General features: G+C 41.9%; 1 protein-coding gene across 2 annotated transcripts in view; it reads left to right on the top strand.

The window, feature by feature from the left end:
* Nucleotides 1–20,646, top strand: part of PTPRC (protein tyrosine phosphatase receptor type C) — a 162,087-nt gene extending 141,441 nt beyond the window's left edge. For both annotated transcript variants that reach the window (XM_068125242.2, XM_078783738.1), the window contains 16 exons: nt 800–890; nt 989–1,065; nt 1,205–1,241; nt 1,454–1,551; nt 2,653–2,778; nt 3,481–3,629; nt 7,046–7,181; nt 7,382–7,531; nt 7,767–7,851; nt 8,054–8,184; nt 11,932–12,066; nt 12,447–12,575; nt 15,227–15,375; nt 17,614–17,749; nt 17,937–18,108; nt 18,215–20,646. In XM_068125242.2, coding sequence (XP_067981343.2) covers nt 800–890; nt 989–1,065; nt 1,205–1,241; nt 1,454–1,551; nt 2,653–2,778; nt 3,481–3,629; nt 7,046–7,181; nt 7,382–7,531; nt 7,767–7,851; nt 8,054–8,184; nt 11,932–12,066; nt 12,447–12,575; nt 15,227–15,375; nt 17,614–17,749; nt 17,937–18,108; nt 18,215–18,318 — 1,905 coding nt within the window. In that variant the 3' untranslated portion in view covers nt 18,319–20,646. The remainder of the gene's footprint in view (nt 1–799; nt 891–988; nt 1,066–1,204; nt 1,242–1,453; nt 1,552–2,652; nt 2,779–3,480; nt 3,630–7,045; nt 7,182–7,381; nt 7,532–7,766; nt 7,852–8,053; nt 8,185–11,931; nt 12,067–12,446; nt 12,576–15,226; nt 15,376–17,613; nt 17,750–17,936; nt 18,109–18,214) is intronic.
* The last annotated feature ends 3,974 nt before the right edge of the window (nt 20,647–24,620 follow it).

The following is a 24,620-nucleotide window of genomic DNA, read 5'->3' as shown; positions in this document are numbered from 1 at the left end:
CATCTCATATTTGGTTTGTGTCCATGACCTACTTATTCAGATTGTGACCTAATTAACAAGAAACACCTTTTCGATCATAACTTGAATATTTTTCTCCAATTTTTATGACATTGAGTTTTGTTGGATAAATTGTAGATGGGCACACATTTTCTTAATTTACACTCAATCCCGAAATGCTGAAGTTCAAGGTCATATAATGAATGAATGAATGATCGTTTTAAGGCCATTTTGCCCGGTAGAGCGGGGGTTCGCCTTGCGGGCCCCATGACAATCATGTTTCCCTGTTCTGAGGCAATGTTTTTATGGCCGGATGCCCTTCCTGACGCCAACCCTTGGTCGCCTCTTACGATGCGCAGGGATACGGTATACCTATTCTAAACCGGGGTACACACCGGGAAAGTTCAAGGTCATATGACATTCCGAAAAAATATGGCCATCATTGGATCGTGTATCAAGGGTAAGAGGCGTGAGCGATCGATCAGCCAACCCTTGGTGATCGCTTTGTTATCACAGATATCTCGTTTTCTCATTTGAGCTTTTGCCATCAAATTTTGAACAAATCTTTATTTATAAGAGAATGTGGAGAACAGTAATTAATAAATTTGACATTTTTAATTTTTAGCTGTTTTAGTCCTTTATTTTGAGTTCAAAGTGGATGCGGATGGGCTTTGCATTTTAAGATGTTTTCTCGTTTCAGTATTTGATTTCTTTTTTAAAAAATGTTTTTTTTTAAACATTCAATTCAATGAATTTTTTTTAATTACATACAAAATGCATTTTCCTTGTTTTTCCCCATCAGTCTATCCCTCGTGTCTGGAAGTCAAACCCCTCCAAGGAAGCCCAACAGCCTTACAATAATGGCAAGAATCGCTACAGTGACATACTTCCATGTAAGTGCAAACTGAGGCTCAGTGTACGAATGCTCATGACATATTTGTGTTTTAACCACCGAATCCAAGGGAAATGATGAAAATATTCCATTTGACAGATGATCACAATCGTGTTCGTCTGGTGAGCAATGGAGGAAAGCCTGGATCAGATTACATAAATGCCAGTTATATCAATGTGAGTTTATAGGTTTTTTTTATTACGGAAAATCCACTCCGCTTTTCCGTGACTCTATTTATCTCTGCCACGATTGCATGGTTAACCATCTGATATTCTGACAAACCTCATTCTTGTTTTTGTGTTATGTGTTGTGAAGGGATACAAGGAAAACAAGAAGTATATTTGTGCCCAAGGTATGTATTTAAATTGTGATTTCTGGCCCCCTTACTTTGCGGTGATGCAGTTCTAATTATAATGCAGTTGCTCGAAGATGGGTCTGTGTCTATTTCCTTCAATGGGTACCAGCTCTTGGGTATTTGGTATGAATTACAAATACTGGGTAGATTGTAATGGGAGTCGAATGGGTTACCGAGACTACGTTTCATTTTCTCCATCATGTCTGCAGGACCGATGGAGGAAACAGCTGCTGATTTTTGGGGCATGATTTGGGAACAAAAGACAGCTGTGATCATCATGGTTACACGTTGTATAGAAGGAGGAAAGGTGGGTTCAATCCACACTGTCTCTGTCCTCCTCTAGCCAAGCCTCTCCCCCTTCTTATGTGATTCAATCAATTTTCCTTTCAAACCTCTCAATAAAGTTTCAGGGCATTTCGCAATAATTTAACATACGTGCAATACATTAATTTGTCGAGTGTAAGTGCAATGTGGCTACTCATTAATTATTTGTTTCCGATTTATTTTTGTAAATGAGAAGCAGTGTGTGTTAGGTAATTCAGTTTTATTTATTTATTTATTTGGTGAGAATGACAGAATGGCTTCAGAATAATTCCTTTTTTTCGATAGGCATTGCTCTTCAGATATATTCGTCCTGAATCGTTGTAAGGAAATTAACAATGAGGAATCTGTGGTTTCTTCGTAGGTGGCCATTTCAATAAATTGATATAATGTTGGCTGGTGGGATATCGAAGAGGTATGCACACTTACCTCTGAGCTGTTAAGCATGGGTACAAATCCAGACCTGTCATCCTGATATTTTGCAGTCAGGGTGAGGCATCAATGGGCATCCCTTCTGCTAGTTTCAGTTGATGGGTGTTAAAGATTCCACTGTGTCCTTCGTGAGTAGGCGATGACAAATTCCAAATTCCTGCTCTAACCTAAAAGGGACACTGCAGCAGCAGTACTGCCACATCCATACAAGCATTGCTGTTCTCCCACAGGTGGTTCACTGTCAAACAATGACAGGTCTCCAACTCAACAATATACCTGCTTCATTTTGTGAAATTTCAGTAATCTCGTGGCTCTCCAAACAAGAAATACAATATAGTGAAAGTAGTCCCAAACAGTGAGAAACATTCCTGTGTGCGGAAGCAGTGGGCAATTCAAATCTGCAGTTAGCAGCTTGTTTGAGGTTTGGTCAACCTCTTTGATCGTTTGACCATGGTGAAGATAACGCCACCATGTGTGACTAGCTGGTCTAGATATTTCACCCAAAGATGAAACTTGCATAGTTTACTCGTATGTCTATTAATTGGATAAATTTGGATATTTTGATCTCGGAATAGAGCTATAACTCAATAACCACCATTTGGTTGCTTCTACTCGGTATGTTCATTAGGTATGTGTTTCCTTGGTTGGTGTGCAGAACAAGTGCTACCAGTACTGGCCACGACAAAGTGGCAAGAAGCTGCAGTATAAAAGCTTAAGTGTGACCAACAATGAAGTGATGCAGTACCCAGACTACGTCATCACCAAAATATCCCTGAATCATGTAAGGGCATCCAGCTCTGCTTGTCAGGAGTTCTTACAAAAACCATGCAAACACATGCAGGCATAGACATTAGACAACACCAGACTTTATTTCAGACAAATACAGGCAGGAGGTGATCTTTGGCGAAGTGACGTAACATCTCGGAACACTAAGTGCCAGGAATGCCATCTTGTGATGTTACCTTTCTCTGTGCTGTGACTGGGGTACTAAAAGAGAACCCCCTCTATCTTTTTATCCATGGGATGTCAACCCACAGGGTGCTCTATCCTCTAAATGCTGAGCATTAAGTGAGGCAGGAGTCCACACCATTTTTTAAAGCTGTAGTAGCATTACTTAACTAGAGTCAGAAGGAACTACTGACCTCGCAGATACAGAGAGGACACTCTAACTATATTGCCAATGAGTGAGGTTTGCCCCACATAAAAGGTTTTGCTTACACAGACACACACAGACACAAAGACACACACAGACACAACAACCAATGACAAAAACAAATAAAGTCTGATTAGAACATACTCTTCCTTCCGTTCAGGAATGGGTGAAGCTACTGACAGTGTAAGAATACAACAGAAGTGTTTCTCACAATCTTGTCATATACTACATTAAAAAATGGCAGCACTGAAAAGCAAGACCGAATTGTGTTACATCATGATAGTGATAACTTTAAACACAAACTCAATTTTGTTATTTCTTTCGACTTAGGGAGGAAACAGTCGCACAATCACCCACGTGCAATTCACAAAGTGGCCGGATCATGGTGTACCCGATGATCCAGATCTTCTCCTGCGCCTCCGTCGTCGAGTCTTGTCCTTCTGCAACTTCTTCGATGGACCCATGGTGGTGCACTGCAGGTGGGAATGAATGTCTAACATTTGTTAACAATATTGGAAATATCTATTTCCCCGTGAAAATAACAATATTGGGTGTATATTTTTAAAATGCAAGAAGTATACAAAATTTGTTGTGCTTTGAAATAGTTTGGAAATGTTTGAATACTGTATCGCTATCAAAATGCAAAATATGATAGAAGTTTATTGAAATGAGAAAGACGTTGTGATTTAAAAAAAAAAATTGCAAACAAGGCTGATAACCAATAGTGGCGAGACTAAACAAGGGAGTGTTTTATTTAAATCAGATATTTTATGATTAAGAACATATGAGACAATATGTTTTTTTCTGAAAATTTGAATCAAATGAATAATGGTATCTTCCTCAGATTTTCCTGTTGAGAGAAGATCATGAATCATTTGTTTTTCAACTTTATAACTTATTGGCTTCTAAGAGCTTAACTCGCAATCTCTATCTTTAGAAAACTTTGGAAAAATTTTGGAGAAGCCGTAATGTTTAGCAGACATTGCTACATCCAAGTGATTGCTGAACCGCGGTGTAGATATCACATTCTCGATGAATCAGAGTTATGGAAGGTATGGGATGAATTATATATACATATATACGTATATATACACATATACGTCGAGATAAGACTCCATCACTGTTGTGGGTACCAGGAAGCAAGACACCAGCCATTGCTGCATGCATTCTGACCAACAGGAAATGTTTGCCCAACGTTAAGCTGTCTGTGGTACACAAAACAGTTCTGCGAACTGCCAGGAACAATTTAAATAGAAAAAGGTTCTTCTGGCTGAACAATTGCATCGGCTCCGCCTATTAGGCATGAGCTTAGCAGAGCTACAGTCACCGACACTGCCAAAACCATGAAGATAATTTTATAGACCAGTTCACTCTGGAGAGGGAACCTCAGGTCGATAAAAATAAGAATGAAATTCTCTTCCCAGACATAAAGTGGTGGAGAAGCACCATTCAGGAGGGGGTTTAAGAACATTTAAATATCATTCATTATGCCTTTGAGTGCAGTGAAATCCATTATTAAGAAGTGCAAGATATATCATACCACCCAAACTCTCGGCAAATCATGTCGTCCAACCAAACTCAGCAGCTGGGCAAGCAGGAGACTGGTTTGAGTGGTTTGGGATGTCCATGTAAATCCAACAATGACTGAAAAATCTGCAAGGCTCGATGTCTGAGATGGGGGTCAGTGTTCTTCAATCAACAATATTCCGGTCTTTTCACAAAGCTGGCTTCTATGGACATGTGGCATGATAGAAGCCATTACTGAAAAAGACGCATCAAAAAGCACGTATGGAGTTTGCGAAAGAGCATCTTAATGATACTGCAGTCATGTTGAGAAAGGTTTTGTGGTCAGACGAGACAAAAATTTACATTTAAATTTTATAGCGTTACATCTGACGCAAGCCAAACGCTGTACATCACCCAGTCAACACCATCCCTTCTGTCAAGCATTGTGGTGGCAGCATCATGTCATGGGGCTGCTTTTCATCAGCAGGGACTGGCAAGCTTGTCAGGATAGAAGGGACAATGGACAGTGCAAAGTAAAGGATAATTCTTGTGGAAAACCTGCTTGAGTCAGCCATGATATACTGTATATGAACTCCTCCTTCGGTGGGTAATTTAAAGTGGTTCTATTTCCACAATGTGATTCCTTATTCTGGAACACACTGTACACTGTATAAAAAATTGGGATAATACTGTAACCATATTTTGCCATGCTGGACCACACTGTAAAGGTTTTGTGATGTAAAACACCAAGTGATCGATTTTTTTTTGACGATTTCTTCACATATTTTAAAGAACAGGAATAAATTACTATGTGGGGCTAGTTTGAAAAAATTGACTCAACCCGGGACTCGAACCCAAGGACCCTCATCACTTACGTGGTGACACCCCACTGTGGTGTGTGTGTGTGTGTGTGTGTGTGTGTGTGTGTGTGTGTGTGTGTGTGTGTGTGTGTGTGTGTGTGTGTGTGTGTGTGTGTGTGTGTGTGTGTGTGTGTGTGTGTGTGTGTGTGTGTGTGTGTGTGTGTGTGTGTATATGTATGTGTGTATTCATCTTTTGAGCTCAAATCCAAAATCCAACTTTCATGAGTATATAGCAAAAAAAAATTTTTTGACTTCACTGTTCCAAGATGTATGGAGGGCTCTGCTGTATATGTGTATATATACATATATAACTAAATATATATCTAAATATATATCTACATAAATATATTCATCGACATATATTCAATATATCTACAAATATATCTACATTTTACATTTCTGTACAATAAACTACCTTTTGTACCCAACGAAATGGCCTCTTCTTATCATCTTCGGCAACCGCTAAACTGGTGACCCCGTTGCCCCCGAACGTATTCGGGGGCCGAATGAACATGGCAGAGTTGCGACCGCAAGTTCTGCCACAAGACCTGAACTCGATCTGCCGGAGTTTCACCAACGACGAGCGGCCATGGGGTTCGCGCATCGCGCTCGGTTCCTCCTCTACGTCTGGAGGGGCGAACCAGCTCCGGGACCCTCCGAAGGAACGCCGTTACGGGGCGTTGGCGGCACGGCTACTTCGTCGCCTTCACGCACACAGGCCGAGCACTGCTGCTCGCCGCCTCCGCGCACACAGGCCGAGTACTGCTGCTCGTCGCCTTCGCGCACACAGGCCGAGTACTGCTACTTCGTCGCCTCCGTGCACACAGGCCGAGTACTGCTGCTCGCCACTCCTACTACTGCTCCTATGGCGGATCCCGAGGCTGATGCTGCTCATCTCTTGCGCACGCACGGCTGCTTTGTTACCTTCGCGCGCACTGGTGCTCGCTGCTCCCGCATTTCCTACTGCTGCAACTCCAACTGCTACCGCCGCTCAGCACCCGCGTCCCAGCTCGGTTCCACCCGCGAACTACGTACTGGGCTAGCGGCTAGGGTGCCGGCTTTAGGATCCTAGGATCCTGGGTTCGAATCCCGGTCGATCGCTGAATTAACGCCAAGGGGGTTGACTCAGCCTGTCATCCTTCCGAGGTCGGCAAATTGAGAACCAGTTCACTGGTAATTCCCTGTTTGTTGTAAAAGTCAACAAAAAGGGTTGGCGTCAGGAAGGGCATCCGGCCGTAAAACATTGCTTCAAAAAGGGGACCAAAAAACAACAACAACCATGGTTCCCGAAAAAGGCCAACCCCTGCTTTGCGGGGAAAAATGGCCTCTAAAGGTGTTTTTTTTTTTTTTTTACAAATATATCTACAATATATCATAAATATATTCAATATATCTGCATAAAAATATACATAAATATATTCATCTTTGCATTGATCTGAGTTAATTCTGTTACACATGAAGTCTTTCACCAACCAAAATAATAACGTAAGGTGTAGTACAATTTTACAAGTGACACAACCTGCTCACAGTGCCGGCGTTGGACGCACTGGAACATTTGTCGCCATAAACTCCCTCATGGAGATGCTGGAGGACGAGGGTCGTGTGGACGTGTACGCTTTTGTGGTGACGCTGCGCCAGCAACGCTGCCTCATGGTGCAGGTTGAGGTAAGAAACCTCCCTTCAGACAAAATTAACTTCCTACCTTCAGTCATCAGTTATGCATTATTTACGTTTCAGTGTAATATTAATTATCATGTGGGTGACATTTAATTTTGGGCAAAAAATTAATAGGTAAAATATGAGTGATGCATCATCCATCGATAGGAAGACACCGACCTATTCAGTATGTTCTTCATTCTGTTCAGGATCAGTACATCTTGATTCACCAAGTATTACTGGAGCAGCAGCTATACGGGGACACTGAAATCAGCCTGGCAGAGCTCCGTACAATATTGCCATCACTGCTGATGAGAGAGAGTGTGACCGAGCCATCCAGCCTTGAACTCGAGTTCCAGGTGTGCCATATCTCACGTAAAATGCCATCGTTGTTAACTCTGAAATAACAAGCCAAAAAGTTTTCTTCAGTACTCATTTACAACGCATTAGTGCTGGAGTGTAACGATATGTAAGTATGATCCATAAAATAACATTTTTATGATGTCTGCACAGTGCACAGGCATCTATGTAAACGTTTACGACATAAATGATGTACATATATCAACATGTGTATTTGCATATGTGCCAATTTAGAAAGTTCCTGATTATGAAGAGATGCAAAATGTAGGGACCAGTCCTGCCAACATCAACAACAACAGGTCCAAGCATGCGATTGCTTGTAAGTTTTGCCTCCAAATATAATTTGAAAACAATGGCCGAATTTTGTATAATTATCATCGGGTACATTTTTTCAGCAAATTCATCCACCAGAAAAGAACTTTTATTTGTTGTCTATTTCATCATCATGCAGGCTTTCTTTGAACAATTTTGTCTTTGTAAAAAAAAAAAAACATGGCCATGATAACCTTCCTTTCTCACAGATGATTACAACAGAGTCAAACTGAAGAGGATGGAAGAGTATGGTGAACATGAATCTGACTGTGAAGATGAAGATGATAATGATGAATCTGATGATGAATCAGAGGATTACATCAATGCATCATACCTGAATGTATGGGAAAAAATTACAGTATTTTAAACCTCTCTACCATTATTGCCCTGTTTAGTATCAGGCTAGAATCGTTATAATTGCACGTCGAGATGCTCCATAGAGTAATATATATATTTATATTTATATATATTTATATACAAAGTAGAGGCTCGTGTAAGAGCTAACACATAAAACACAGAAACACACATGCAAAATAAAAAGGGAGCGGGAGGCAAGAGGGGTAGAGAGAGGGAAGCACAACAACAATAGAGAACAGGGACATCGGGGGATCTGTGGAAGGGAGAGGGCTGGGCGGGGTACACGGAATAAACAAGATGGACACGACAAGGACTTACAGGAAAGAAAACAATTTTTAAAAAGTGGATCTGGGGTGTATTCACGGGGGTAGAAAAGATCAAGGTTTTAGATGGGGGAAGATAAGACATGGTGGTGAACAGCTGTTTTAAAGACCTTGAGAGAGGATTGAGATTGAAGAGAGTGGGAATTTGTTCCAGAGGCGGGAAAAAAAAGAACAATGAAAGAGTGAAGGTGAGCAGAGAGGCTTGTGTTTGGCAGTTTCACCAGAAGAGGGTTGCCGGCAGATCTTGTGTGTCCTGCAGGAATATTTGGGGGACAGAGCACAGACAGAACAGGGGGAGTAAGAAGGCCGGAGAGGAGTCGGTAGAACACAGTAAGACCACCTACCTGCCTGCGGTGAGAGAGAGAAAGGGCCTCAGAATCAACTTCATCGTGGGAGATTCCAATGATTCTGAAAGCTTTGATTTCTACAGCGTGAAGCCGAGCCAGGTGGGAGGCAGGAGCACCAGCCCAGAGGGGAGAGCAGTATTCCATTGAGCTGTGGATGAAAGACAGATCGATCTATTACAAAAAGCCTGATAGAGTTATATTATCCTGATACGCATATACCCGAGTATTCAACATTTTATTGTTAATATTATTTGTATTATTATTATAAATACCTCTGCCACTGAAGGTGGACGGATGTTATGTTTTCACCACTGTCTGTTTGTCTGTTTGTCTGTCTATGAGTAGGGTATCTCCAAAAGTTGTGGATTCAAATGAAATTTGGTGGAGAGTTTAGGTGTGTGACAAGGACGAATCGATTTGATTCGGCTGAAGATCCGAATCCGGACCAGGATGCAAAATTTGTTTCAACTTTTTAAGTGATTCTTCACTATCTAGAGATTGGCCAAGACGATATTAAGTATGATGTTTGAAAAAGTTGCAGACAAGTTATGACAAAACTAGGTGGATAAGTTGGGTAGGTGACAAGAACAAGCTGATTTGATTTTGGTTCAGGTCCAAACCCAGATTTTTTTTTTTTTTTGTATACATAATCGAGGCTTGTGAAAGAGCTAACATTTATCACACAAACAAATCAAACAGACAAACAAACAAAGTGTATAAAAAGGGGAGCGGTAGACAAGATGGGGAGAGAAGGGGAGGCACATAAACACAACATTTGTGAGGGACATCGGGAATGTGTGGGAGGGAGAGGGCTTGGGGGGGAGGCGGCGTGGGGGGGGGGGCGAAGTATAAAGACAAGGACACCAAGGACTTCCAGGAAAGAAGTTGGTATTTCAAAGAGGATTTGGGGTGAAATTAGCGGGGGTAGAACAGATCAAGGTTTTGGATGGGGGAAGATACGAGATGGTGGTGAACAGCTGTTTTAAAGACCTGGAGGGAGGAGTGGGATTGAAGGGAGTGGGGGAGTTTGATCCAGAGGTGGGAGAAAAGAGGAATGAAAGAGTGAAGGTGAGCAGAGAGTCTTGATTTTGGCAGTTTAACCATAAGAGGGTTGCAGGCAGATCTTGTGCAACCTTTAGGACTATTTGGGGGACAGAGCCCAGAGAGAGCTGGAGGAGCAAGGCCGGAGAGGAGTCGGTAGAAGACCGAAAGACCACCAACCTGCCTGCGGTAAGTGAAAGGCCCTCGGAGATAGCTTCATCGCGGGAGATTCCAATGATTCTGAACGCTTTGGTTTCAACAGCGTGAAGACGAGCTAGGTGTGAGGCAGGAGCACCAGCCCAGAGGGGAGAGCAGTATTCCATTGAGCTGCGGATGAAAGCCTTGTATGTGGTGAGGAGCTCTAGTGTGCCAAGGAAGGACTTCGCACGACGGAGGATGCCCAGTCGGCGACTAGCTTTGGAGGCCAGATTTGAAATGTGGTTTTCCCAGGAAAGATCATGGCAGATAGTGAGACCCAAAAGCTTGAGTGACAGAACTTCTTGGAGAAGATTATTCAGAAAGTGGATGGGAGGGTTGTCCAGTCGGTCTTTTCGGAGAGACATCGTAAGAGAGTGAGATTTGTCAGGATTGAAAGACATGTTCCACTTGTTTGCCCAGTCAGTGATTTTGTCCAGGTCTGCAGAGAGTGAGGAGGCTGCAGACTGCCGATCTGAGGGATGAGGAATGGAGCGGCAGTGAGTGGAGTCATCAGCAAAGAGATAGAGAGGATTTTCAAGAGAGTCAGAGAGATCAATGATGAAGACCAGAAAAAGCACAGGGCCCAGAACACTGCCTTGGGGAACTCCAGCCTGAACAGGAAGAGGAGATGAGAGAAACCCATTCAGGGCCACATGTTGACTACGACTAGAGAGGAAGTCCGCCAGCCATGCGTGGAGATTTCCATGGATACCAAAGGAGGAGAGTTTGGTGAGCAGAGCAGGGTGCTAGACCATATCGAAGGCACGTGATATATCGAGGGATAGAATACATAAACTGTTTAGCCTGGCGTTGATATGCACTTTGCCTCTGTAGTTTCTTATGCGATTTTGGTTGATTACCTTATCGACAGGTAATATTAAAATGCCCATCGTAGGGAATTTATAATGTTTGGATTGTCAGCACAGATAGGCAAGACAAGTAGGACAGACAGGTGAGGTGAACCCCATCGAGAAGTCTATAAATGAGTCGGCTGGATTTTGAGTGACAAACAAAAGCAACAGGTTAATTTTCTTGAGAATTTTCAGAAGCTCAGAACCTAAATCCCTCAAATTATTGCCGACAGCCATTCCTTACTTCGCCCGTCTTTGGAACCTCCTTGCAGATGCAGTTCTGTCTCGCTCTTCTTTCCAGAGCTTTAATCAATCAGTGCACCCCAATCTATTGTCATTCCTAATTCTAACCCCATTCATCTTACTTGTGAGTTTCAGTGTTTCCTCTCTTCCTCCCTTTCCTCTTCACTCATTACCTTGATGTTTTCCCACTCTCATCTCTGCCTTGCTCTTCCATGAGCCTCATTCCTGCAATGAAAGTATAGCACAATAAATATATATGTTTAAATCAATTTATGTTCCTGTATTAGTCACGCATCTACAACATCATGCTTATTTTTTTAAGTCATAATTTGCACTTGATGTTTTTACCTTTTCCTTAATTTATTTAGCTGGACAGGCAAGGTTGTAAAAGTGTATGATTGGTCAGAGATCATCTATCCAAAGCATAACAAAACAGAATCAAGACAGAGCATTTAACAATGCAGGATCCTGCGTGGTGTATATAGATTATAGTAGATCTGAGAATGAAGCTATATTTAACTCGATCTGCATGCAGACTCGCACATCACACACTCAGTTACCGACACCGACTGATTGCAATTGCTTCTCCCATTCTATGGGAGACAGTGAAGCCTAACAATAATTAATTGCTCATTTGTTTTTACCATTTTCCTGAACGTTGCAGTGTCAATCGAAATGTATTTCCTCTCCTTTCTGAGGTCACATTCCTTTGTACACTGTTTTTCAGGGATATCATGCTTTGGGAACCTTCATTGCCACTCAGGGGCCACTTCAAAATACTTTGGCACAGTTCTGGCACATGGTCTTTCAAAAAGATTGCCACAACATAGTGATGCTCACCGAGCTAACAGAAGACGGAGTTGTAAGTCAAATTCTTGTTTTCTGTTTCTCACAAGTGTTCCTGCTCTAATTGGAATTAGCAAACTGCATGGGATGTTGTAATGTGGATATTTGAGCTGATATTTTGACAAGATTCCAACAATTACTTTTCAAGGTTAAGTGTTGGGTTTAGCATCCATGATGTTTCTGTTTAGACTCTTCCTGCTCTTATACTTAATGAGACCTGAGTCGCCAATGTCAGTTTAGCTTGAATGAAATGCTCTCTGACATGTTCAGTTGGTAAAGCACTTTAAATCTACATCCAACTCGATTTTTAAAATTCTTATTATTAACCCCAAGCTATCTTGTTGATATACCTACTGTTTAAGGTGCAGTTTGGAATTCACTAAGTGTATGTTACAGGAACAATGCTACCAGTATTGGCCCGAGAAGGATGCTCATACATACGGAGAGGTTGAGGTGCAACTTATGGAAACTGAGAAGCCGAATGAAGAGTTAACTGTTCGTCGATTCAACATCAAATGCAAGCAGGTATAACATCCATGACTGATTTTATTTTTCTTCCGTTGTAAATTGAATGCTATTTCGTTCATAAACTGTTGTTGATGACAAGAGGTGAAATGAACAACAGAAAGAAAATTAAGCATAAAATGATCCAAAGGAAATGACTTGATTAAAAAAGCTCTTGTACAACATTTTTGTCATCCAGAATTGTTTTCTTAATTAATGCTGAACGATCAGAAACCATGTAGTACCCATATACTGTTTTGTTATATCTTTAACAAGCAAAAGTAAGCCTGGTGTTGGCTTAATATATTAGGGTCTTGAGGTTGAGGCCATGTAGTTCCGTTAAATAACACCAGATGGGTTTACTCAGCCTGTTATCACTTCCGACGTCAGCAAAATGAGTATCAAATTACTGGAAATGGGGCACTGCATCAGCGGCACAGCCATGCTCCTCACAATTATTCAACCAGCAATCACAGGCTGCATGCAAAATAATAATAATTATAACTAGAACTGCGAGCAGTGATGATAGGTTTCCAGGCAAAATGGCTGCCATACCACGTGACTGATTATGTCATCATTTTCAATAAATTTTCCTCATGGGTAGTCGATCATATCTGTAAATTTTGGTTTGGATCAGTTAAGCGGTTCTAGAGATATAGATTTTCAATTTTTTTCCTTAAATCCAAGATCGCTGCCATACCATGTGACTGATGATGCCATAGTTTGCAAAAAATAATCTTCATTTGTAGTCAATCATACGTGTGAAGTTTCAGATTGATCTGCTGAGTGGTTCTGGAAATATGGATTTTCAATTTTTTTCCCTTAAATCAAAGATGGCCGCCATACCACATGACTGATGTCATAGTTCAGAAAGATTTTTCCCAATTGGGAGTTTATCATACCTATGAAATTTCATCTTGATCCGTTCAGCAGCTCTGGAGAAAAAGATGTTGAAAGGTTTTCCTTAAATTCACAATGGCCACCAGATCACGTGACTGATGACATCATAGTTTCCAAATACTTTTCCCACATAAGTAGTTGATCATATGTATGACATTTTGCATTGATCTGTTAAGCGGTACTTTGGAAAAGATTATTTAATTTTTTTGCTTAAATTCAAGATGGCGGCCAAACCACAAGACTGATATAATAGTTTGCAAATATTTTTCCCACATCGGTATGTAAACATATCTTTCAAGTTTCATATCGATCGGAGAAGCAATTTCGGAGAAGTAGATTCTAAAAGTTTTCTTTTAAAATACAATATGGCCACCAAACCACCTGATCGCTGACGTTTTTTTCACACGTTTATCACCATGGCTCGGCGATCATATTTGTAAAAATTTGCACTGATCCGTTCAGCAGTTCTGGAGAAGAAGATGTTTAAAGTTTGATGTCATGGGCAATGGCAGTCAATGTAAGTTGAAATAGCAAAAACAAAATGCATGATGCACTAAGTTGCAATGGTATCTATAATTAGTTAAAATCTCATAGAGCTAGCCATAACAGTTTTCTCGGAGTCGTCTCCATAAAATAATAATAATAATAATACATTTATTTTATATAGCGCTTTTCAAGAAGCCCAAAGACGCTTTGACAGAGTACAAAAAACAAGTGCAAAAAGACAAAAATAAATAGGTAAATAATCAAAGCAAAAGGAAGGAGAAGGAGAAGAGATAGTCAGGGGTTAAATGCTGTGGGTTAAATATTAAATGCAGTGTTGAACAGGTGGGTCTTGAGTGATGTTTTGAATGTGGTGAGTGAGGAGGAGTCTCTGATGGTGTGAGGTAGTGAGTTCCAGAGGGTGGGAGCAGCGATGGAGAAGGCCCTGTCCCCCCAGGATCTGAATTTGGTCTGGATGGGGGGGGACAGGAGGTTGGCGCCCGCAGAGCGGAGGAATGTGTGGAAATGTGCGAATGTGGGAGAATAATAATCCTTACAAGAACAATAGGCTTCCAGTGGGAACCTAACTGGAAGCGTAAAATAATAATAAACAAAGGTACTCAGGACGGGAAAAGTTTAAGTTCATCTATCAATTTAAATTATTTCATGAACTTTTAAAAATATTAATTGTGTTGCAGTCTTGCTTTGACTCAGAGCCAAAGCTCTAAGCTACCTATACCACCCACCGCAAAATGGTGGTGCAACATCTGGCGGCAGCAGTTGGATTTGTCTAAAAAGAAGTGAAAATATAACTATTTTAATTGTGTACTACTCCATGAAGATCTGTATTAAATCTACTTCAATCCAGATGTTCATGTTTATTTTAAAGATTACTGCAAGGGGCAATACAGTGACTGACTATATTGCATTGATTAAGAAAGATGAAATGAAAATGCAAAAAACAACAATTGGTGAAGGTTTTCAAACAGCACAGGAAGCGGCCGTCGTAAATGGGAGATAGACGAATGCACTTAGACACCAAGGTTCACAATATTAAGATAGCAACATGGAACCAGTAAATTAACAAGCAGCAGGACATAGATAAAGGATGTGCAACATGATTTCATATGTCAACATTGAATCCGAGATAATGTTTCTATATAAAGTAGCAATGTGTCAGGTTGCTTTGTCTATAATCAGCACATGTAATGCAGGACTGCTGGGAAAATGTGCTTGGTTTTCCCGTTTTCCATTTCCATACATTTTCTCTTTTTCTGTTATATTGACAGAAATGTAGAGAAGTGAGGCAGTTTCAGATACATTCCTGGCGGGGGAAAGGCGTACCTTCTTCGAATAAAGGCCTCATTGAAATCATCAAGACCATCCAGATGAAACAAGAAATCTTTGGCTTTAAACGACCAATTGTTGTTCACTGCAGGTAATGAACAAACTACGTATATCCAGGATCACTGCTCCCCTAGACTCATTCGTTCTTCTTTTTTCCCCAGATGTGGAACCAACTTCCACATCCTCTTCGATCTCGTTCTCCCCTCCAGGTCTTCAAGACAGCTGTTCACCTCCATTTCAGATTATCCCCCGTCCAAAACCATGATCTTTTCTACCCCCATTGACCTCCTCCAAGCCCACCTCTTTTCAAATTTCCAATTTTTCCTTCCTGAGAGTTTGCTTATTTGTCCATCTTGTCCACGCCAAGCCTCCTCCCCTAGCCCCATCCCTTATTTGTCCAAGTCTCCCTCTATTTTATTATTTTATCCCTCAACCCTGCTATTGGTGTGTTTCTTTCTACTGTTCCTTTTATTTTGTTATGTCCTGATCCGTTCTATGTTCTAGCTCTTCTAAAAGCATCGACAATGTATCCAAAAAATATCGAATGGAAAATAATTATAATTACAGTATATTACATCATAAGCCCAAATACACATGCGATGTTCTCAATTATCTAATATTTACTGAAACCATCCACTTAATTTACTCGTACATATACTTTATACTTAACACTCGAGGAAATCAGAACAATTCACCAAATGGTGAGAAAAAAGAAAAAATATTCTTATTTATTCACACACAACTATAAACCTTTTTCCATTACAGATTACTATATTTGTTGCTTTTTGCTCAAATCCTTTAAGTGGATACATTATTTCATGTGCAAGTAGCAGGAGCTATCTGACGCTGCTCAGCCTAAAGAGCTTTTCCCAGCGGTGGTTTTGGAATGTGTTGGACATTGAAAAGCTATGAAGTTATCGGCTCATGGTGATTACCTTTTGCCTGCAGGTCGGCAACAGCACTGCCTGACCCCACATCCCAATATACACTTTATAGCGACTTTATTGGCCTCAAAACGGATGTCAAGGCAATGTGTGGTAGCTTAAAACCTTGCCCATATTCTGAAGTACTTACACACAAAATTTGAGGCCTCTGGGTGCTACGGTTTGGTAGTGAAAGAATAACATACAAACAAACATGCAGACGCACAAACGCCTAAGCAAACACACAAAAACTTGGAAATATTTATATCTTACTGTAATTCACCAAATGTCCGTCCGTCTGTCCGTCTGTCCATCCGTCCGTTCCCATGTACCGCAAAAACGGCTGAACCGATCGCAACGAAAGTTTGGGTGGGTAATCCTGGGACCCCCTGGAGTAAAATAGGCTATATTGTTTTTCCAATTCCAGCTTTGGTCTCCAGCATTTTCAGGTATGGGCTCCCGCCAAACGTTACTGTCCCGGGTAACACAAAAACGGCTGCACCGATCGCAACGATACACCTCCATGCCCGTGGGATTCCCACGGGTGACCCCACTAGTAGATAATAATTACATATCCACTAGTACGTATATTATTTAAATTGTTTCTTGCTTATTTAGACAAGCTGAATTTTTTCCTGCCATCTCATGTACACCAAAATCAGATAAAATATCTATCATACAAACCTCCAACATTTCAGTTCATTTTCCTGCATAAAGCCTAATCAAACTTTTATTACCCCTTAAAAAAAAAATTCCATAGTTCAAATTATTTATTAATCTGCTGAATTCATTTTTATTCAAGAAAACCATTTACTGTTCACATTCTGGTGTTGTCACATCAGAATTGGCTTAGCGGTTAGGGTGCCGGCTTGGGATCCTAGGATCCTGAGTTCGAATCCCGGTCGATCGCTGAATTAACACCATGGGGGTTGACTCAGCCTGTCATCCTTCTGAGGTCGGCAAATTGAGTACCAGCTTGCTGGGATGAATGATCCCGGTGTGTACCCTGATTTAGAATAGGTACACCGTATCCCTGCGCATCGTAAGAGGTGACTAAGGGTTGGTGCCAGGAAGGGCATCCGGCCATAAAACCATTGCCTCAAACAGGGAACCATGATTGTCATGGGGCCCGCAAGGCTAACCCCCGCTCTAGTGGGGAAAATAGCCTTAAAACGATCATTTATTCATTCATTCTGCTGGCCATGTGATAAAGTGTTTTTCTTCTTCTAATCAATTGTAAGCAAAACTATCTCATCAATATTGATTGCTTTGTAGAAAAAAAGAAAAAAATAACCTCGTGGATATACCTCTCAGGGATAGCTGGTGGGATAGTATGGGATTTTATAGGACAAGAAGGTCATGGAGCAATCCAGTGACGGTACGATCTTGATTCTGACATTTTCCAGCGACGGAGCTGAGCGGACTGGTACGTTTTGCGCTTTGTGGAACATTCTGGAAAGTGGCCGAATGGAGGGCATGGTTGATGTTTTTCAGACAGTCAAAAAGCTTCGTCTTCAACGACCGGCCATGATCAAAACTTTGGTGAGTGAAAGTAAAGTATTTGCATGTACGTATTATCGTTGACTTTTGATATTTGGCAATAACCTCAAATAAGACACTAAACCTGACTAGTCAAAGCACCGATATTGTGACCCTGAAGTTGTTTCCATTTTCATTACCTGCCTGTCCAAACTTTTTCTTCTGACAAAAAAAAAATTATTTCTTTCAGGATCACTACCGCTTCTGCTATGAGACGGTGGTCAAAGTTATCAAAGTCCAAAATGGAGTTCCCGCCAGCACGACCAGCAAACAAAGCCCTGATTCGAAAACTCCTGATGAAGTTGTAGTGGAGATCGATGATGTACCGGATGCTTCAAGCACCAAACAACAAAACAACATTGGTACATCTTCACCTTTTACATTGAAATGTGTCATATGCTCCTTCCATGCTGACAACTGACTAATAGTGTTGACATTGATAATCTTTTCATTTGCTTGTTTTTTCAGATGCTCCAGAGAACGCAGGGGCAGCAGAAGATAAAAAGAAGCGGCAAGAGGAAGGAATTGAAAACGAGTCAGAAAACAAAGAAAAAGATCAAGAGATAGTTTAAAAGATCAAGTTTGGAGGGGAATGGGAAAGCGCATGTACCTATAAATGCCTCTTTACATACTACACACAGATGCAAGATTTAGCGGAGCGGAAGTGGGCATTAAGAGAGTGGAAGTGGTTTAAATTTGTTGCAGGTGGCAGGTAATGAATGAATTTACGATATATATATATATGAATGTACAGGTTAGCGGGTTACTCGCAGAACTGTATTAGCTACAGCCCGAGGTATCAGATTGGGAAGGAATGAGAAACGGATAATATTTGTTTTGCGAAAAGACGTGTCGAGCATGTTCGTCATCGGAACAACAACCCACCACGATTCTGTCAGGTCTCACCATTAATCACAACAAAGGTAATCTTCCTTCAATTTGCTCGAGATGGAACGTAAACCTGAAGATCAAACGCTTCACAAACAGGAGTAATCAGATCGTCGGGATATAACATTCGTTAACGCCATTTGTAAATATCCCCGATGATAACACAAAATGCAAGTGAAACAAAAACTCAGTATCAGATTAATTAACAGAGTGAAACTGTTTCGGGTAAATGGGCTTGGTATTTAGATCACAAATATGCATTGTGGGGGGATTTTTTTTTTTTTTTTTATTACCAAGAGAAACATTGGGAATAATCTTGCCAAAGAATGAGGTCGAGTTCAAATGATTTAGAAAAAGGTTGTATATTTTGATATATATGATTAATAGCAGGAGTCATGCAGGGCAATGGAAAGAATCATCAGAAACAAATGAAAAAAGATGTTTTGAATGACGTATTTATCTGAGTGTATATAATCTGAGAAACCTGTTGTTGAGTAGATTGTTGGGTTGATTCTGAAAGCTTTGAATAGGTACGCATCTCTCCAAATAGGTACGCATCTCTCCGAATAGGTACGCATCTCTCCGAATAGGTACGCATCTCTCCGAATAGGTACGCATCTCTCCGCAAGCAACATAAGAACAGGTGCAAAGTCATTGTTAGATGTAAGCGATGTCTTAAGGTAGAACAGTCAGTTCCTTAATTTTTTATAATTATTTTTAAATACATAATTCAGGTTAGTTTTTCAGCAAATAGTTCACAATTGTATATATGAGGCCTGGCAGGATAGCTTATAGGTATGCATAGTCACTTTTGAACGTTATATCCTGGATTATTAGCTATAAACCGTCATCCTGATGTTTGGCAGACAGGGAGATACATCAATGCGTGCTCCATCCCCCGGAAGGACGTCATTTCGGAGGATTCGTCTGCCAACACTGGGTATGTTGGTAGACATTAAATATACCAGGGTGTCTTTCCGGAAGAGTAGGCGCGTTATCCCGGAACCCTAAAAAAATACAAAATCCTGCCGGTCGAACGTGCCTGGACAGCTGGGTCCAGAAACTGTTGAGCCAGAAACATTCCCTCCAGGCTTTGATGACAAGGTGGGAATAAAGGAGGGGAAGGGGCGAAGAAGAAGAAGAGTTCACAAGTGTAAATAGACACTGGGTAACAATCCCAAAGGAAAGCAATTTTGACTATATTTGAGCATCTGTGGCTAAAAAGTAACTTGCTGTTTAAAGCAGCATTTTTGTGATGCAGTAATTGCTTGCACTGTACTCGTACTTGTCAGGATTTTCTGCATTTTCTTCAACCTGTCCTTCTACTTCCTCTTCCACATTACATTTAATGACCTTTTATTCTTTGTTATAACATCAACTGTTGTTGCTTCACCATTGTGATGTTTCTGTAGTAAATATTCTGAGCTTCTTCAAAATGCTTTAAGATTTATCGCATGCAATAAGTACGAATATTTGAGGCATTCAGTGCAACGGTGGCTAACTCATTTATGCAGGAAATCATTTCAGTTTTTAAAACAACAGCAAAAAAATTGTGATTAATCGGATCAGACAGCCGGGACTGAAATTCATGAATACTTTCACCGAATACGAGGAGTAAGATCTCAATTTCTGCCGAAAGACGTTTTGCTTCAAGGATTTCCTTTCAGCAAATAATTCAAAATAACTATTGTTTGAGTTTGACTACTGAGGGCCTCATTTATAATTCAGCTACTCAGAATTACTCTCGAAACTGTGCTCATTTGTATATCCGCTTCTTGCAACATTTGTATATGTTGCAAATTGTTTGGATTTTGCGCACAGGATATACCTTCACTGCAAACTCAGGTATAGGTTTAATAAAAGTTCATAATTACTCGTAATATTTTTTTGGTTTCTATTTCAGATGTGAGGTGTAATGTTATGCTACATTATATAAAAGGATGATGTATATTTGCAACCTTATCGGCCTTCATTTTCGTTACAGTGAATAAAACATCAATTTAACCTTTAAATGCACAAGTTTATTTAATTTACTTTTGTTACGGCCTGAAGCACACCACGCCAAGCCTTCAATCACACCGGCTTTACTTATGGGCAATCGCACACAAAATATATTCCTACACATAAAACAAAGAAGGGAGAAGAGAGGGAAAAACCCGAGTAGGCCAGCAAGAGAGGGTAGGAGTATGCAGGTCCAAGAGTAGGCCCTAAGGTAGGCCCAGCAATAGGCCCCAGTGCAGGCCCAGCAGTAGGCTCTAATGCCGGCCCAGCATTAGGCCCCAATGCCGGCCCAGCAGTAGGCCCCAATGCCGGCCCAGCAGTAGGCCCCAATGCAGGCCCCGCAGTAGGCCCCAATGCAGGCCCCGCAGTAGCAAGAGTTTAATCCAAGTCAACCTTCAGGTACAGAGGTGGCCACAGGGGTTGATCTGGCACAAGTCAACCTTCAGGTACAGAGGTGGCCGCAAGGGTTGATCTGACATGTCAGGCTTCAGGTACAGAGGTGGCTGCAGGGGTTGATCCAGCACAAGTCAACCTTCAGGTACAGAGGTGGCCACAGGGGTTGATCTGACATGTCAACCTTCAGGTACAGAGGTGGCTGCAGGGGTTGATCCGGCACAAGTCAACCTTCAGGTACCGAGGTGGCCGCAGGGGTGGATCTGGCACAAGTCAACCTTCAGGTACCGAGGTGGCTACAGGGGTGGATCCGGCCTTCAGGTGGAGAGATTTCCCCTGACAACTCTACAAGCACACGAAAAGGCACTCCGCCGTGAGGCCTCTTCCAAAATGGCCACTCTCCTCTGAATCACCTGCCAGGTCCCTTCCCTGCCCCACAGGCCACAGCCAATCACAGGCTTTATACCCGTGGACCAAACCACTTGGTCTAACTCACAAGGGGAGGGGGGGGGGTGGAAGGAAGATGAAAAGAAAGGTCACAGACTGTAACACCTCCCCCTCTTAAAGAAGAAAACTTTACCCCAAGCAAAGTTTTCTTTTACAAAGGCAGGTACACACCTTTACAAAGGCACATTAGTTTCAACACAGCATAAACAGTGCAATAAACAAACAGCCACATCTCGTTGTGACATTTACCGGCATCATAGCTAATATGCATGTGCATGAAATTATCTTAAGCTCGAGATAGAGCATCTGCAATGACATTATCTCAACCTGAAATATGTACAATTTCCAAGGGGTACTGTTGTACGAAAAGCCCCCATCGGTTCGCTCTCAGGTTCTTGTGGAGCAACGCTGTCTGATTCGCGAGAGTCAACATCTTGATGTTTTATATGACCTATCAACTGGCCGGCCGAGGTCGGCCTCACGCTCATAGTACCTTATAAGCATATTAACATGGCACACCCGGTGGGGTTTCCGTCTGTCATGGGTCCGCACCACGTAGTTCACCTCACTCAGCTTCTTTTCGACCAAGTAGGGACCGCTAAACTTCACCAATAGTGGCTCCCCAGGCAGAGGTAGTACAGAGGTATCACTTTGTCTCCAGGCCGAAAATTACGAGCTGTCGCATTCATGTCAAAACGGGCCTTCATTACTCGCTGAGATGCTTTCTTTTTCTTTTCTGTTTTCTTTTTTTGTATACAGGATCGAGGCTCGTGAAAGAGCGAACATTTATCACACGAAAATCAAACAGACACACAAAACATATAATAAGGGTAGCGGTAGACAAGATGGGGAGAGAAGGGGAAGCACACAAACACAACATTTGAGAGCAGGCACATCGGGAGATCTGTGGGAGGGCTTTGGGGGAGGAGGCGTGGGAAGGGGGGGGGGGAGGGTTGGGAGAAGTATAAAACACAAGGACACTGCAAGGACTTCCAGGAATGGAAGTTGGTATTTCAAAAAAGTGAATCTGGGGTGAAATTAGTGGGGGTAGAAAAGATCAAGGTTTGTTTTGGATGGGGGAAGATAAGAGACGGTGGTGAACAGCTGTTTTAAAGACCTGGAGGGAGGAGTGGGATTGAAGAGAGAGAGGGAGTTTGTTCCAGAGGCGGGAGAAAAGAGGAGTGAAGGTGAGCACAGAGTCTTGATTTTGGCAGTTTAACCATAAGAGGGTTGCTGGCAGATCTTGTGCGACCTGCAGGAATATTAGGGGGACAGAGCCCAGAGAGCTGGGGGAGCAAGGCCGGAGAGGAGTCTGTAGAAGACAGAAAGCCCACCAACCTGCCTGTGGTGAGTGAGTGAAAGGCCCTCGGAGTTAGCTTCATCGCGGGAGATTCAATGATTCTGAAAGCTTTGGTTTCAACAGCTTGAAGACGAGCGAGGTGTGAGGCAGGCGCACCAGCCCAGAGGGGAGAACAGTATTCCATTGAGCTGCAGATGAAAGCCTTGTATGTGGTGAGGAGCTCAGGTGTGCCAAGGAAGGACTTCGCACGACGGAGGATGCCCAGTCGGCGACTGGCTTTGAAGGCCAGATTTGAAATCTGGTTTTCCCAGGAAAGATCATGCCAGATAGTGAGAGCCAAAAGCTTGAGCGACAGAACTTCTTGGAGAGGATTATTCAGAAAGTGGATGGGAGGGTTGTCCAGTCGGTCTTTTCGGGGAGACATCGTAAGAGTGTGAGATTTGTCAGGATTGAAAGACATGTTCCACTTGTTTGACCAGTCTGTGATTTTGTCCAGGTCTGCAGAGAGTGAGGAGGCTGCAGACTGCCGATCTGAGGGATGAGGAATGGAGCGACAGAGAGTAGTCATCAGCAAAGAGATAGAGAGGATTTTCAAGAGTCAGAGAGATCATTGATGAAGACCAGAAATAGCACAGGGCCCCGAACACTGCCTTGGGGAACTCCAGCCTCAACAGGATGTAACAACCAGTAAAGAAGTACCAACCAACCTTTACACAGACCAGGAAAGGGGAGATGAGAGAAACCCATTCAGGGCCACACGTTGACTATGACAAGAGAGGAAGTCCGCAAGCCAAGCGTGGAGATTTCCATGGATACCGCAGAAGGAGAGTTTGGTGAGCAGAACGGGGTACCAGAACGTTTCAAAGGCACGTGCTATGTCAAGGGAGGCAGCTCTAATTTCCTGTTTGGCATTGAGGACCTCCATCCATTGTTGAGACAGCAGAAGCAACATGTCCAGAGCAGAGTGACCTGGTCTGAAACCAAATTGATGATCAGAGATCAAGCCATTGGAGAAGAGGAAAGATTTCATATCCGAAGCAATGATGGATTCCATGACTTTGCTGTTAATTGGGAGAAGGCTGATTGGTCTGTAGTTGCTAGGTTCTGTTTTTGCACATTTTTTGTGTCTTCAATCAATCAATTTCAATTCGATTTCAATTTCAACCTCAATTTCAATTATCTTACACCAACAGACAAAGACAGAGAAAAGATAAGTTAGCGGACAGAGAAACGCACAAACACACACAAACAAACACACACACACAAACAAACGCACACACACAAACAAACACACATGCACAAACACACACAAACAAACACACACAAACAAACACACAAACAAATGCACACACACAAACACATGCACACAAACAAACAACAACACACACAAACACACACACATAAACAACAACAAAAACACACACAAACAAACAACAACACACACAAACAAGCAAACAAACACACGCACAAACAACAACAACACACACAAACAACACACACACATCTCGTTTTTTCATTTATGTTCCTCAATTCGATCTCTCTTTTATTCACAGACACACACCCACACACACACACACACACACACACACACACACACACACACACACACACACACACACACACACACACACACACACAAACAGACACACAACCACACACACAAACAAACACACACACACAAACACACAAAAACAAACACGTACACACACACACACACACAAACAAACACACACACACACACACAAACAAACACGCGCAAACACACACACAAACACACACACAAACAAACACACACACAAACAGAGAAAAACACACACAAACACAGAAAGACACACACACACACAC

Source organism: Myxine glutinosa, chromosome 8, assembly GCF_964187855.1.
Source record: "Myxine glutinosa chromosome 8, kmMyxGlut1.1, whole genome shotgun sequence".
In the NCBI taxonomy this organism is placed as follows: domain Eukaryota; kingdom Metazoa; phylum Chordata; class Myxini; order Myxiniformes; family Myxinidae; genus Myxine; species Myxine glutinosa.
This window is presented reverse-complemented; position numbering and strand designations above follow the sequence as displayed.